Source organism: Helobdella robusta, assembly GCF_000326865.2.
Source record: "Helobdella robusta unplaced genomic scaffold HELROscaffold_41, whole genome shotgun sequence".
In the NCBI taxonomy this organism is placed as follows: Eukaryota; Metazoa; Annelida; class Clitellata; order Rhynchobdellida; family Glossiphoniidae; genus Helobdella; species Helobdella robusta.
In genome coordinates, this window is record NW_008704941.1 from 930,795 (window position 1) to 945,114 (window position 14,320).

The 14,320-nt window shown below is 32.8% G+C and overlaps 2 protein-coding genes across 2 annotated transcripts; both read right to left on the reverse strand.

The window, feature by feature from the left end:
• Positions 1–3,199: 3,199 nt before the first annotated feature.
• On the reverse strand, positions 3,200–5,050 carry HELRODRAFT_177175 (hypothetical protein; the record flags this gene model as incomplete). Its single annotated transcript, XM_009025382.1, has 4 exons — positions 3,200–3,276; positions 3,920–3,957; positions 4,517–4,639; positions 4,851–5,050. The coding sequence occupies 4 exons, from the start codon at positions 5,048–5,050 to the stop codon at positions 3,200–3,202; spliced, it is 438 nt and encodes a 145-aa protein (XP_009023630.1).
• A 2,931-nt stretch (positions 5,051–7,981) lies between these two features.
• On the reverse strand, positions 7,982–13,731 carry HELRODRAFT_177176 (hypothetical protein; the record flags this gene model as incomplete). The annotated part of the gene is made up of 5 exons (XM_009025383.1): positions 7,982–8,058; positions 8,698–8,904; positions 9,237–9,545; positions 9,890–10,061; positions 13,693–13,731. 5 exons carry the CDS (start codon positions 13,729–13,731, stop codon positions 7,982–7,984), a joined length of 804 nt encoding a protein of 267 aa, XP_009023631.1.
• Between the last annotated feature and the right edge of the window lie 589 nt (positions 13,732–14,320).

Sequence of the window (14,320 nt, forward strand, 5' to 3'; positions counted from 1 at the left end):
GTCATCATCATTAGAACTATAGTTTTTTTAATCATTCGAAATCTTTTTTTTTCATAATACTCGAACAACAAAACACCATTATTAACAATAACAACATAAACAACAGCAACTCAATAAAAACATCAACAACAACTATCAACAACAACAAACAACTCAATAAAAACATCAACAACATCAACAACTACTACCAACAACAACAAACAACTCAATAAAAACATCAACAACATCAACAACTACTACCAACAACAACAAACAACTCAATAAAAACATCAACAACATCAACAACATCAACAACAACAACTCAATAAAAACATTAACAACATCAGCAAAAAAAACAACAATAACTACCCAATAAAAACATCATCAACAACAACAAAATCAACAGCTCCCAAATAAAAACATCATCAACGACAACTACAACATAAACAACAACAACAACCCGATAAAAACATCAACAACCTTTCTAACCAACAATAGCAACGACAAATCCATCTATTGTCATCTGTTATAAGAATTGTTTAACATGATTAAATTTGCTTCTATTGTTATTATTTGTTATTATTCTTCTTATTGTTGTTATTGATTATTTTTTTTATTATTATTTGTAAAGACTGATCATTAAGTTGGTTCGTGGAATTACATATATTACATCTGGTTGAGTGTTTCACAGAAAGTATAAGTCGAATTAAGACAAATATTCACTGTGATTATGATGATGACGATGACGATGGTGATGTTATTGATGATAATGATGAAGAAAGAGGTGACGATGATGATGATGGAGATGATGACGATGATGATGATGTGGTTGATGATGATTATTATGGTGATAATGATGGTAATGATACAATAAGTTGAATATAAATTGCATTTGTCGTTGAAAAAACGTTTTGTAATAAAGAAAAGCTCTACAGCGTAGCTAGCAAGTGGCCAGTTTGTGGTCAAACAAATAAAACATTCTCTCCAGAAATAAATTTGGTTGATGGGGTCTCTAGAACCAGATGGAAATGTTGTTTAATGCGTCCGCTGAAGTTCAACAACAGCCACACTAGAAAATATAAATATTTCAGAATCGGTAGAGTCTTTTTAATTTTGTACAACAATAATACAATTATTATAATAATTATAATAACATTAATAATAATAATTATTACTTTTATTGAAATACTATGAAACCAAATCAAATTTAATTCAATTATGACATATTTATAAATAATCACGAAAAAAAATAACATCATCTCTGGTCCGTGATACTCTCATTAAATCGGAACTGTATGAAAAAGACGTATATTGATAACGTCATCATTGTTACCATTGATCAGTTTTGGGGAAAAAAACCAATTGAAACGTGCCAAAAATTTGTTTTTGATGTATCAACTTTTCATGACAAAATGAATTTAAAAATGTCTACAAATATTTCTATTACATACAAATCGTATACTCACCTTCTGATGTTATTAATCCACTTTGTTCGTTATATCCGTATTCAAAACAAATATTATCGGTTATAACGAAGATGCATGACGTTTATAAGTTCTTCTAAAATCTGTTTTATTGAAGAGTTTTTTTATTTATTATTATCTCAACACAAGTAGTAGTAGTAGTAGTAGTAGTAGTAGTAGTAGTAGTAGTAGTAGTAGTAGTAGTAGTAGTAGTGGTAGTATTCGTTTCCGCAGTACTAAGAGTGGTAGTAGTAATAGTGGGAATTTATGGAGTAGTAATAGTAAAAGTAGTAGAAATAGTAGTAGTAGCAGCAGCAGCTATAGTAGTAGTAGTAGCAGTAGTAGTAGTAGTAGTGGCAATAGTAGTAGTAAATAGTAGCAGTAATCTGTAATACTAAATATAAATTTTTTTACAGAAAGAAGAAAGAATCCAAATGATTTGTGCTCTTCTGATACTGTCAAATTGAATCGTATATCGTTGGTTGTAAGGAGAAATGTTTTTAACAATAATAAAATTATCATAAAAATACCAATAAATAATATTTCATTAATTAATTTTTCATTAATATTTTATTAATTATCTTTTATTGAAACTTTGATTATATAAGGAAAAAAATTTTTCTTTTTCTAAAAAGTTATCTTTCTAAACTAGTTAAGCTTCATCTTTGTTTTTTGATAAACAAATCAATTGAAAACTAGTTCTAATTAATTACTATTAATTAATTAACTATAATTCCATTGCTTCCATCATTAATTTTACAAATGTATTATTAGTAACACTAAATCAACAGCAACAATAACTATTAGTCTAATAAACGAACTAACACAAAATCAAACAGAGAGAAAACACTGTCGCTAAAAAATGCTAAAAATAAATTTACGTAAGAATTTTTTTCAAAAGACAAGTAATTTTTGCTATGAAGAAATTCCATACAAGTTTTACAACTTTTTTATTTATTATTGTTCTTTTTATTTTATGTTTTTTTTATATTTTTTTTTGTTTGAAATTGCCACGTTCATCTATTTTTAGAACTGTTTATAAGCAAATATACATACTCGTATATACGCACGTGTATATATATATATATATATATATATATATATATTTATATTTATGTATATATATAATTAATTATCTTCTATTAAAAGTTTGATTTTATTAGGAAGAAAATTTTTATTTTTTCTGAAAAGTTATCTTTCTAACATAGTTAGGCTTCTTTGTTTTTTGAAAAACAAATCAAATGAAAATCATTTCCAATTAATTACTTTATATATATATATATATATTTAAATATTTATATATTTATATATATATGTTGGTAATTGACCATAATTTTTACAACATTCTAAAAATTCTACCGAATGTACTTCGGGTAAATGTTGGTAATAGACCATAATTTTTACAATAGAACTGTTTATAAGCAAATTCGGTATGCCATCGGCATTCGGTAGAATTTATAGAATATTGTAAAAATTATGGTCTATTACCAACATTTACCTGAAGTACATTTGGTAGAATTTATAGAATATTGTAAAAGTATATATATATATAAATATAGGTATTTACGTAGTATATAGAAGTAAGTTTATATATCTTTGCACTATCTTTTCATAACAACCAACTTCCATTTAACACGCACTCAACAATTTTAAAATAGTGCACTCTTCCTCTAAAACATTATTTATTAATCTTTTCAAAATTCTTCGTTGGCATATTAAAAACATTCAATCGTGTATTCTTCCCTTTCCTCTAATTCTCATTCAGCCACGTCAGTTAGCGCTGATGACTGGATGGTTGCTTCTGGTGAAATAAGAGTGTGCCTGCAATGAATGCCTGTGCGTGCGTATTGGATTGCATCTTATTATATACATGTAAACATACGTCTATGTTTATGCGTGTAATTATTTCTGTATATATATATATATATATATATATGTGTGTGTGTGTGTGTGTGTGTGAGTGTGGGCGTCGAGATATGACCGTTTGTATGTGTATGTATGTATGTTTGAGAGTGTGTATGTATGTATGTATGTATGTATGTATGTATGTATGTATGTATGTATGTATGTATGTATGTATGTATGTTTGTTTGTGAGTGTGTATGTATGTATGTTTGAGAGTGTGTATGTATGTATGTATGTATGTCAAGTAACAAGTAACAAGCGGGTTAACACTTTGGTCTTTTGTTAGTTGCACACGTTGGCATTCAGTTGAACATTCTCCCTCACTCAGACACGCAGGAACCGCTGCAACAAACTCGAAATGTGACTCGTTGCAAAAACTGCTCTCTGCTGTCACCTGATCTACCACTAATAAACTTACAAATTGTTTTAAGGAATTTAAAAGTGTAAGGCTCCATTGAGCCAAGAACCTCGATGCCTATCGGCAAAAATTCAATCGGGGAGAGGGCGTCCTCTTATTTTTTTTTTCATATTCTCGTCCGCTGCCCTGGCTGCGGCCAAACCACATTCCTTACTTGTGAGATTGTTTTTGAATGTGTGTCCGTGTGTATATCTGTGTATTTTTGTATTCGTGTGCGTGCGTGTGTGTGTGTGTTTGGGTCAGTCAGTATGTGAGTAAGGATAAGAATAAAGTAGTTACAGATGAAACTGCTGTGTTGTGTGGATGAATTTAGATGAAATGTTGCATGGATTTTTTAGTTTCATTGACCCTTGTCTGGAATTGATGAGTTATTGTGGAGTGCAGATGTTAAAAATCATTACCTCACGCGTTGCATTTTTGTTTACATCCCTTCTTGACATTCATATTTTGTTGCGGTTAGGCTGGGGTGTTTCATACGAAGCGATCATGTTAAGATATGTAGATTCAGACAATTTTTTGGTCTGATGAGTTGGTTAATGTGGATGGTTTTGTTGTAAATGTCATGAATATGAATTCTTTATTTCGCATATACTTTTTAGAAAATTCAAAAATCAAAATTGCTTTATCGATTGCTAAAATGTAACAAAATTTTACGCTTTTTTGTAGTCTTATTAAAAATTAATAACTATATAGATGGCAGCTTATTTCATGGAAATACGAGTTTTGTTCAAAGTAATTGTTCTGTTAACACTTTTTTCTGACAGAACATTTCAAATCACTCCTTTCTTTGACATATTCATCAATTCCTATGCTAGCATTTGAAAAAGGAGAGGTGCTTACGGTGTACACGATGTATTTGTGTGTTTCCTGACATCTGTTGAATTTAAAGGGGATGGTATTTTCATCTATATCTTAGTAAAAGCCGGTTCATGTGCTGGAGTGCATGTGTTGGAGTTCATGTGTTGGAGTGCATGTGTTGGAGTGTTGGAGTGAATGTGTTGGAGTGTTGGAGTACATGTGTTGGAGTGTTGGAGTGCATGTGTTGAAGTGCATGTGTTGGAGTGTCGGAGTGCACATGTTAAAACGTGTGTTGGAGTGTTAGAGTGCACGTGTTGAAGTGCACGTGTTGAAGTGCATGTGTTTTAGTGTTGTAGTGCATGTGTTTTGAAGTGCATGTGTTGGAGTGTTGGAGTGCATGTGTTGGAGTGTTGGAGTGCATGTGTTGGAGTGTTGGAGTGCATGTGTTGGAGTGTTGGAGTGCATGTGTTGGAGTGTTGGAGTGCATGTGTGCCAAACAAAAAAATACCTCGTTGATAGAGTTGCACCATATAATTTTCAGTGATTATTTAGTTATTAAAAATATTTTAAATTTGTAATTTTTCAAGATAGCTGAAATAAAAATTTAATTCACATCTATTCTCACTGCCAGAAATCTTATCATATTGCAATTAAATATTTTTTTAACAGAATGGTAGCAAGGGGTGTTGAGCGAGAGATCTGCTTTCAAACCAACCACTCACCCGAGTCAACTCAACCATCTATTACTACAATGATGCCTCAACCGTAAAAACTTTGAAATTAAGTTATTTACGAAATAAATGAGTTAAAATTATCAAAAAATAGTAATAAATTGAACAACAAAACGCTTATAATTATTGGATGAAATTTATTGGATGCCACAACAAAGGAATGTAGGTACGTCTGTTGGTACGCTGCGCATATTTCATTTCAATATTTTTTATTCTACGTTTAAATTAAATGAAACATTTTATTTAACCTAAAAAAAACTTTAAACGCGAAATAAAGAATGATAATAATAATAACATAATGACAATTTATATGTGTTTGAGTTCATGTATGTGTATGTATGTGTGTGTATGTGAGTTTGTTCAAAATTGTGAAACAACTAGCATAATTGAGAGATAAAAACTGAGAAAAAAAACAAGAGAGAGAGAGAGAGAAAAAAAGAAAGAGAGGGAGAAAGAGAGAAAAAATCAACAGATTATAAAAGAATAAATTAAAAAAAAAATTTCACCAATCTGACGGTTACAAGTTTTGAAGCAATTGAACATTGAAATATGACGCTGAGAGGATAATTTTAAAGATTTAGAAAGATAGTGAGAACAGTTAGTTACGTTATGAGCAATGATAAGTTTGACTTGTCTAGCTTATATATGAATTCATTCTGTTGAACATTAAAATATTTTAGTTGTATATGAAGCTTCAATCAATATAGCATAAACAAACACATATGCATGAACACATAAATAAATACACACACACATACTGACACACAAATATACACTTGCAACTATGTGCAAATTTCAACCCATCCGTTTATTATTCATTCAATCAAACCAATTCTTAGTAATAAAAAAAATAAACTTGTTAAAATTTTAAAATTTGTTAAAGTTTAACAATACTTTAGGTGTTTCAAGGATGAATCTTTTCTATCATAGTTGCAGCACTATTGTTTGAAATATTTGCACTCCTCCAAGCTTAGTTCCTTTAAAATAACCATCCCAAAATATTAACAAACAAAACGCTTCATCCAATAATATCCTTCCTCATACTGCTAACTAAATTTAATCAGACAGAACTCAGCGCAGTACAGCTACGTTACTAAACAAAATTAAAAAGTAAAAATTCGTACGTAAAAAACTTCCCGCCTAACAAACAGAGAAGATAGCTGGCAAGAATGTGATTGGTCGACCTCTAGCAGACGTAGAGACATCTCTCAAGAGAGCGTCCTAACTTTCAAACGCACGGAACCGACAAAATGGCTGAGTCGGATGAGTAAAAAAAATTAATGCTAATTTTTTGGAATCACGTCACAACAAACACAGTCCTTTATATGAATGTTTAGGTATAGATACTAGGGTGGATCATATTAAAAAAAGAATTATTTTAACTGATGTGAATAGCGATAATATGTTGCTCTAGCATCTTTAAATGAATTTGGTATAAAAATAATAAATTTAAAATTCAACCACACCTATATATTATTCATTAAGCATAGTATTAACATTACTGTAATTGGTACACAATTACTATTAACATTGCAACGTTCTGACCTCTGACGGCAGGTGAGATGAGGAATGTTGTTTTAATCAAATTTATTTTTTTCTTTCTAATATTGAAGCAACTTTTTATGCCCCTTCCTTCAAGAAAAAATTTTGCGATCCTTAATATATACAAATATATATTTATCTCTTTCACACACACGACACACACGCACGCACACAAACACACACACGACACACACACACACTCACGTACACACACATATATAACAATATTTCGACACATAGTTAATATTTTTAGATATAAATAGACATAGCTGAACATAAAAATTTGGCATCGAAACGAAGAGAGTGCCAGAGTTCATGAAATTATTCTTCATTGTATAAACAGTTTATTATTATAAGATTGATTGAAATTAACTAATAAAATACAAAATCAAAAAATAGCAAACAAATAATTAATTTATTTATTCATTTATGTGTATTATGTAGATTTTTAAATGAGGTTTCAAGACATTAGCAGGTGCAAGCAACGATAGCACACGTACAGCGTTTTTAATTTGGGATTAGATAGCCGTTAATACGCAGTTATTCATTATCTCTCGAAATTATTAGAATGTGGACCAATTACTCAAAATCATTTTACAAATTATAATTGAAAATAATTTCATCAAAATATATTTCAGAATGCATTCTCTGGAGTGCGTAAAATCGTCCAACAAACACAACACAATAAAATCGATACGTACTAATGTATGACATTACTTAAGGACAACATCACATCGACAATCTAGGTAGTATTAGGACTATATTTTACACGTATAGTATATATTATATTACTCTGTACAGTTACATGTATATGTATAATATGCATATAATAGATATTTTATATATCTATACGCTCTTTCTTTATATTAACATAAAAATCTGTTCCCATGAATGTGGCCATTCAAAAATTAATCTACAGATGTGTGTGTGTGTCTGTGTGTGTGTATGTGTGTGTGTACGTGTAAATGTGTTTCTATTTATCATATACACAAAGGCTTATGCACAAACGGAGACAAACGCACTGCAACTGCAACAAGATCAACAACTGCAAGGAAAACAAAATTCAGTAATCAAATGTCTCAAAATTTGTATTATTTTCAGGTGTCTAGAAAATAAAAATGGCAGAAACAAGATGGCGGCTGTGGTCACGTGGCTCCTTGTCGTTCTGGAAAATGCGAATCGGCTGTTAGGCACTTGAGCTGAGTATGATAGTTTGAGTTTGCTGTTGAGTTTGTTGTTGTTTTTGTTATGGTGAATGTTTTTGTTTTTATTGCTACTCATTCCATTCTTATCAATTTCATCATCATCAGCATCATCGTCTTCATCATCCTCATCATCGTGGTTTGGTTGGTTGTGGCTGTGGTAGGATATGTTTTTCTGCGTTTGTCGTCTGTGTGGCTTCTGCGGTTGTTGTTGTAAATTTTTCTGTTGATTTCTTTGTTGTTGATTGAACAGTCGATGCTGATGAATAGGATGTTGTTTCCTGTGCAACGTGTTGTTGTTGTTGTTGCGTGTCCCAAGTGCTGCAAAAATGAGCACTTATTTGAGATAGTAAAAAATTAGTGTGTGTACGTTAAGTATTTTTTATCAAAACAACAAATTTGTAAAATTTTCAACGTTACTGCTGTCAAATGTTTACAACTTTTCAGGCAAGTTTTTACCATGTCTTCTAAAATCTTATCGCAATATCTTTAGAAAAATAATAAGATAATGTTTTAAATAAAAAAAAGAGGTACACAGATTTCAAGGCGAAATTTTTTTAAAATTATTTTATCACATCGAAAATTTAATTTTGCTCTTGAGATGTCGCACAAGCCGACGCCACTGTCAACTGCACATTTTCACAACGAAACCCACTTACGCCGTTTTATGACGCGATTGTTGTCACCACGGTCGCCACCATCGTCGTCGTCGTCGTTGAAGTTGAAAATGTAGCCGTTGTCTATAAATGTTGGTGCTTTTGTAATCTGCATCCTTCTCTGTTGATGTTGATGCTGGTGTTTTTGCTTGTGCTGTCCTCTACCTCCTCCTTCTCCAACTTTTTTGGCCGGTGGTGGTCTGCTGATATCTGACGACACACGTTGGTAGGTTTTTAATATAAAGTGGTTTGGTTTGGCAGGAGATAAGTTGAGTATTGTAGGTTGGTTTGTCGTTTAGATGAGATTTAAGAAATAAGATTAGTTTGGATTTATGAAAATGTAACGTTTCTGAACAGCTGCACGTGACTTTCAAATATTTTTATAAATTATTTGTCACGGCTAAAAAAAAAACTACAAGTTTATAATACTGATAGTGAGTATAATGATCGTGATAATGTAACTGATGACAACGAAGATGATAGTGATGATGACAAAAAAGATGGTGATGACGATGACGACAATAATGACGAGTAGGGCTTACTATGTACATTGGATTTAACAGTCACTGTAGCCGTTGTGATCTTCATTGTCGTCCCGAAGGGATCATCATCATCATTTTTATTTCTTTTCCCGCCATAACTAGCATCACCTTCATCGTTGTCGTCATCCTCCTCATTGTAATCTTCGTCGTCATCATCGTCGTCGTCGTCTTCGTCGCCATTGTCTTCTTCATCATCGTAGAAGATGTTTGGCAGTCGGTCTGATACTTTAATTTTAATTCTCATGTTGTGCTGCCTGCATGCTCCGTGGTAGACGTTGTTGAGACCGTGATGGTTGCCAGTCGAGGTTGCTGGTTGCAGGTGAGAACGTGATGGTGGTGTTGGTTGTGTGGCTATGGTGGTGTGGCTATGGTGGTGTGGTTATGGTGATTGCTATTATGATAATTTGATGATAATTTAAATTATAGTGATGCTGATAAAAATCAATTATTTAAAATCAATCAATTGATTGATTAAAAAGCAAAATAATTATTTATTAAAGTTATTAAAAAGCAAAATTATCACGTCACCAAGCTGCGTAAAACAACACGAGCTCCATTCAATATTATAACCGGATAGCATTCACTTAATCACTTCAACCGGATAACTTCAAATCAATCAATCAACCAGTCAAACAGCCAGCCAACCATCTAACTGATAAAATAATAGGACTCTCCGGTTTTATATTCGGGAGCGTTCGGGATAGACGGGTAGGACTCAAATAAAATGGTGTACCGTCGTTTGCTGTACGGATGACTGCAATTCAACACGAGTAGTGCCTCGCGTTCGTTGTACATTATGCAGTTTCTGTAGTCGTTTTCTGACACCTGTCGAAAGAGATGGTAATTATCTGAGATCGGCTCGAGAAAGGTTGTGATTTGAGGTGGAAATAATTCTAATGTTGGAGCTGCCGCCTCTATTGAAGCTTGTTGTGTGTTGCGTAGAGTTTGATGGATGGATGGATGGATGGATGGATGGATGGATGGATGGATGGATGGATGGATGGATGGATGGATGGATGGATGGATGGATGGATGGATGGATGGATGGATGGATGGATGGATGGATGGATGGATGGATGGATGGATGGATGGATGGATGGATGGATGGATGGATGGATGGATGGATGGATGGATGGATGGATGGATGGATGGATGGATGGATGGATGGATGGATGGATGGATGGATGGATGGATGGATGGATGGATGGATGGATGGATGGATGGATGGATGGATGGATGGATGGATGGATGGATGGATGGATGGATGGATGGGCACATACACGCACACACACAACAAACAAATTATCACCAAAAAAAAAATGAAATAAAACCCACGCCAGCCTCATCAGCAGCAAGCAAACACATTCGTCAACACAACATCACACGGAGCAACAACAACAGCAACATAAGAAGGGAGACCAAGCAATTTAAGCTAATTGATCATTAAGATGAAAGGATGGCAAGGTGGAATGTGTAACTGCCATGCAACCAACGTATAAGAAATCTTAAATGTGGAACCGTGAGCTGTGCTGTGACGTCGTTTATACATCTACATGCACGCACAAACAAACACATACACATACTACATACACATAGACACACACACATACACACACAAATACACACACGCACAAATACACACATACGCATACAAATATACATACACGTATTTACGCATACATATACAATTAATTCACACATACACATTGTACATACACTAGCAATCCTGTCATCTACAAATAAAATTAAATTTTAATTGCATGAGCAAGTTATTAAATGTTATTATATGCTGGAGGATGGCACGCAAAAACATGCAAAGTTAGGTTTCTGTGAGGATTATGGTTGAAAGGAAGAAGATAAATTAAACATCAAAGTTCATACGTTAAGTAAATTATTGATGGGAGCTGTTTTTTTAATGGTAGATGGATTGGAGTGAAGCATACCTGTAAAAGTGCAGTTCATGTGAGTGAAGGTTTTTAGGAATTGAAATGTTTTTTGTTTTATAATTGATCTAACTTTGAAGTTTAATTATCAATATGGCGTTTGTTATTAATTGAAGTATGAAATAAGAAATCAAATTTGTAAAAATGTCGGCATTTTATGACTTTCTTTAAAGATGATTTTTTTTTACAATTTTCGGAAAGTCTCAACTTTGTGTTTTGTCAGTAAAAAGTAAAATATTTTACGATTGAATCCAATTTTTCAGCCTAACATTTATCATTTTTGTTTAAGAAGCGGATAAGTATGTTTATGGAGTTTATGGTGTTTATAATAAAAAAACGATTGTGCGTGCGACTGCACTAGCTAAATTTATTGAATGCTCAAAAGTACAAAGTACCAAGTCGCATCTTTCTCATTCCCATTGTACTTAATAATGCTACCGCCTGAACAAAGTTTTTGAAATTTATTAAATTTTTCAATTTCATTTAGGAAGCAAATTTTTCTCCTATGAAGATTGATTGCAAATCTTTTTAGTCAGTCGCCAAAAATTTCATATTGGCAAAAATTTCCAAGGCTCGCGTCGCGTAACTTTGGATCTATTACATTTTGGAATCTTTCAAAATAAAATTCGGGCCCGATGAAAAGTCTATTGCCTTATGTCAGAGTACGTTCGTGTATCTAAATAAATGTTTGTGTATTTTTCTGTCTGTGTGTCTGTGTATGTGTGTCTGTGTATGTGTGTGTGAGTGTGGTGTGTGTGTATGTGTGTGACGTGTTTGTGTATTTGCAAATACATCTTTACATTTGCGCGAAAGTTCGAAAATCTTTTTATATGTTGGTATGGATGAGAACTGTTGGGTACATGTGAACGAGGGTATATTTCTATTCTTTATACTTAAAAATAATTGTTTCTGCTTGTGTATATATATATATATATATATATATATATATATATATATGTCTGTTTGTGCATGTCTGTTTGTATATACGTGTGAATGTTTGTTTGTGTGTACGTGTGCATGTTTGTTTATAATTATACCTGTGTTTGAGAGTGCTTATGCATAAGAAATGTTGTTTATGTCGGCTTAATAGAATCCATAAATAGAAAGGTTACTTCTGGAATGTTATGAAAGTCGTCTCTCTTACCCTTTTTCACGCTATTTTTGCGAATTTGTCTGCGTGAATGTGTGTGTGTGTGCGTGTGCGTGCATGTGTGTTCTGTTTGTGTATTGCTGGTGTGTGTGTTTGTTTGTTGGTGTGTGTTTATGTGTGTGATTTTACGGAGTTGTTTAAATATTTACAGGTTTTTTACTCTTGTGAGTTTTTTATATTCACAGTCTGAGTATAAGTTTGAAGGTAAATTAGGTGCTCCCATATTCTTTTATTATATATATATATAAATATATATATATATATATATATGTGTGTGTGTGTGTGTGTGTGTGTGTGTGTGTGTGACGTGTTTGTGTGTGAAAATTATATATTGTTATGTACGAAGACAGTTTTTAAGTACTTTTTCAGATACTTTAGTGCAAAACACATGTTTGTGTATTTGTCTGCGTACGTATATTTATATCAACGTGTATGTGTGTATGTATGTATGTGTGTGTGTTGTGTGTGTTGGTGTATAAGTGTGCGGGAGTTTGTAAATGTTTTTTTGAATATTCTTTGCAAGGAGAAAATATTTCAAAGGAACGACCGTGATGTGACGTTATTATTTGGATGAGGAGATCCAATGCATTGTTTGCTTCGAAGACTTTTAACTTAATTACTAGGTCATTGCAATTCTCGTCGTCATCGTCGTCGTCATCATCTTAGTTATCGCCATGATCTTAGTCATATTTGTCGTTTTCTTCGTCATCATCATCGTCATCATCAATTATATCACCAATTTCCACCTTGTTAAATATTTTCATTAAGTTCACGCATATAATTATACAAAATGATACATATAATTATATTTAGTAACATTAAAACAAATATGTGACGAAGATGTGACGTAATACTACGAGCTGGAAATAAGGAACGATCCATTATATTGAACACAGTTTCGATTTGCTACACTATTTGTTGTCATCATCATCTTCTTCATCGTCGTCATCATCATCATCTTCGTCATCATCATCATCATCTTCGTCATCATCATCATCATCTTCGTCATCATCATCTTTTTCTTCGTCATCATCATTTTCTTTTTTGTCATTATCATTCCTCATTATCATCACCACCGTCATCATCGTGATAATGATGATCATCAACTTCATCGTCATCGTCAGCATCATAACATAATCCTGTATTTTTTTATTTTTTAACAGCCACTTTTTATCCAATTATACAGTTTTAGATAAAAGTTATCATCAACATCATCATGCAGTTGGATGAAAGTTATCATCAACATCATCATGCAGTTGGATGAAAGTTATCATCAACATCATCATAATCAGCACCAGCATCAGCATCAATGTCATAACCATCCTTGAGGTAATTTAGAGAAAACTGCTATCATTTTTATCACCAGCATCATCATAATCATTGTCAGAAGCACAAACGCCATTTTTTAGCAAAACAGTTGCCGTAAAAAAGTGCAATCTCATCTCCGTCTTTAATATTTCAGTCGCAACCTCTCTATTTCGACATCTTCATCATCATCATCGTCGCCACGATTGCAATCATTATCATCACAATCCCCTTCGCCATCATCATCATCATCATCATCATCATCATCACCAAGACCACCTACTCCGGCACCATTACCATCAACAAGCAAGCCAGCAGTGCAGTACGATATAAGCTTCTAATGGGAAAACCCCAATACGTCATCATTACGTCACCATGGCTACATAACACGTGACTCGATTACGACGATGACGCCACTTTGAAAGTGCAAATTTTTATGCATTATACGCGTGCATGTTTGAATATGAATACAAGTATAACTATTAACTAATATAAATGTATATAATTTATATCTAAGCACACGCACACACACACACGCACGCACGCACACACATATACATGTATATATATGTATATACATATATGTATATGTTATACTCTTTGTAGATGTTTCATGCATGTTTAGGGATGTGTGAGGGTTTGTTCAATTTTATTCATTACCACTATTGTTGCTGATTGTATGTCTT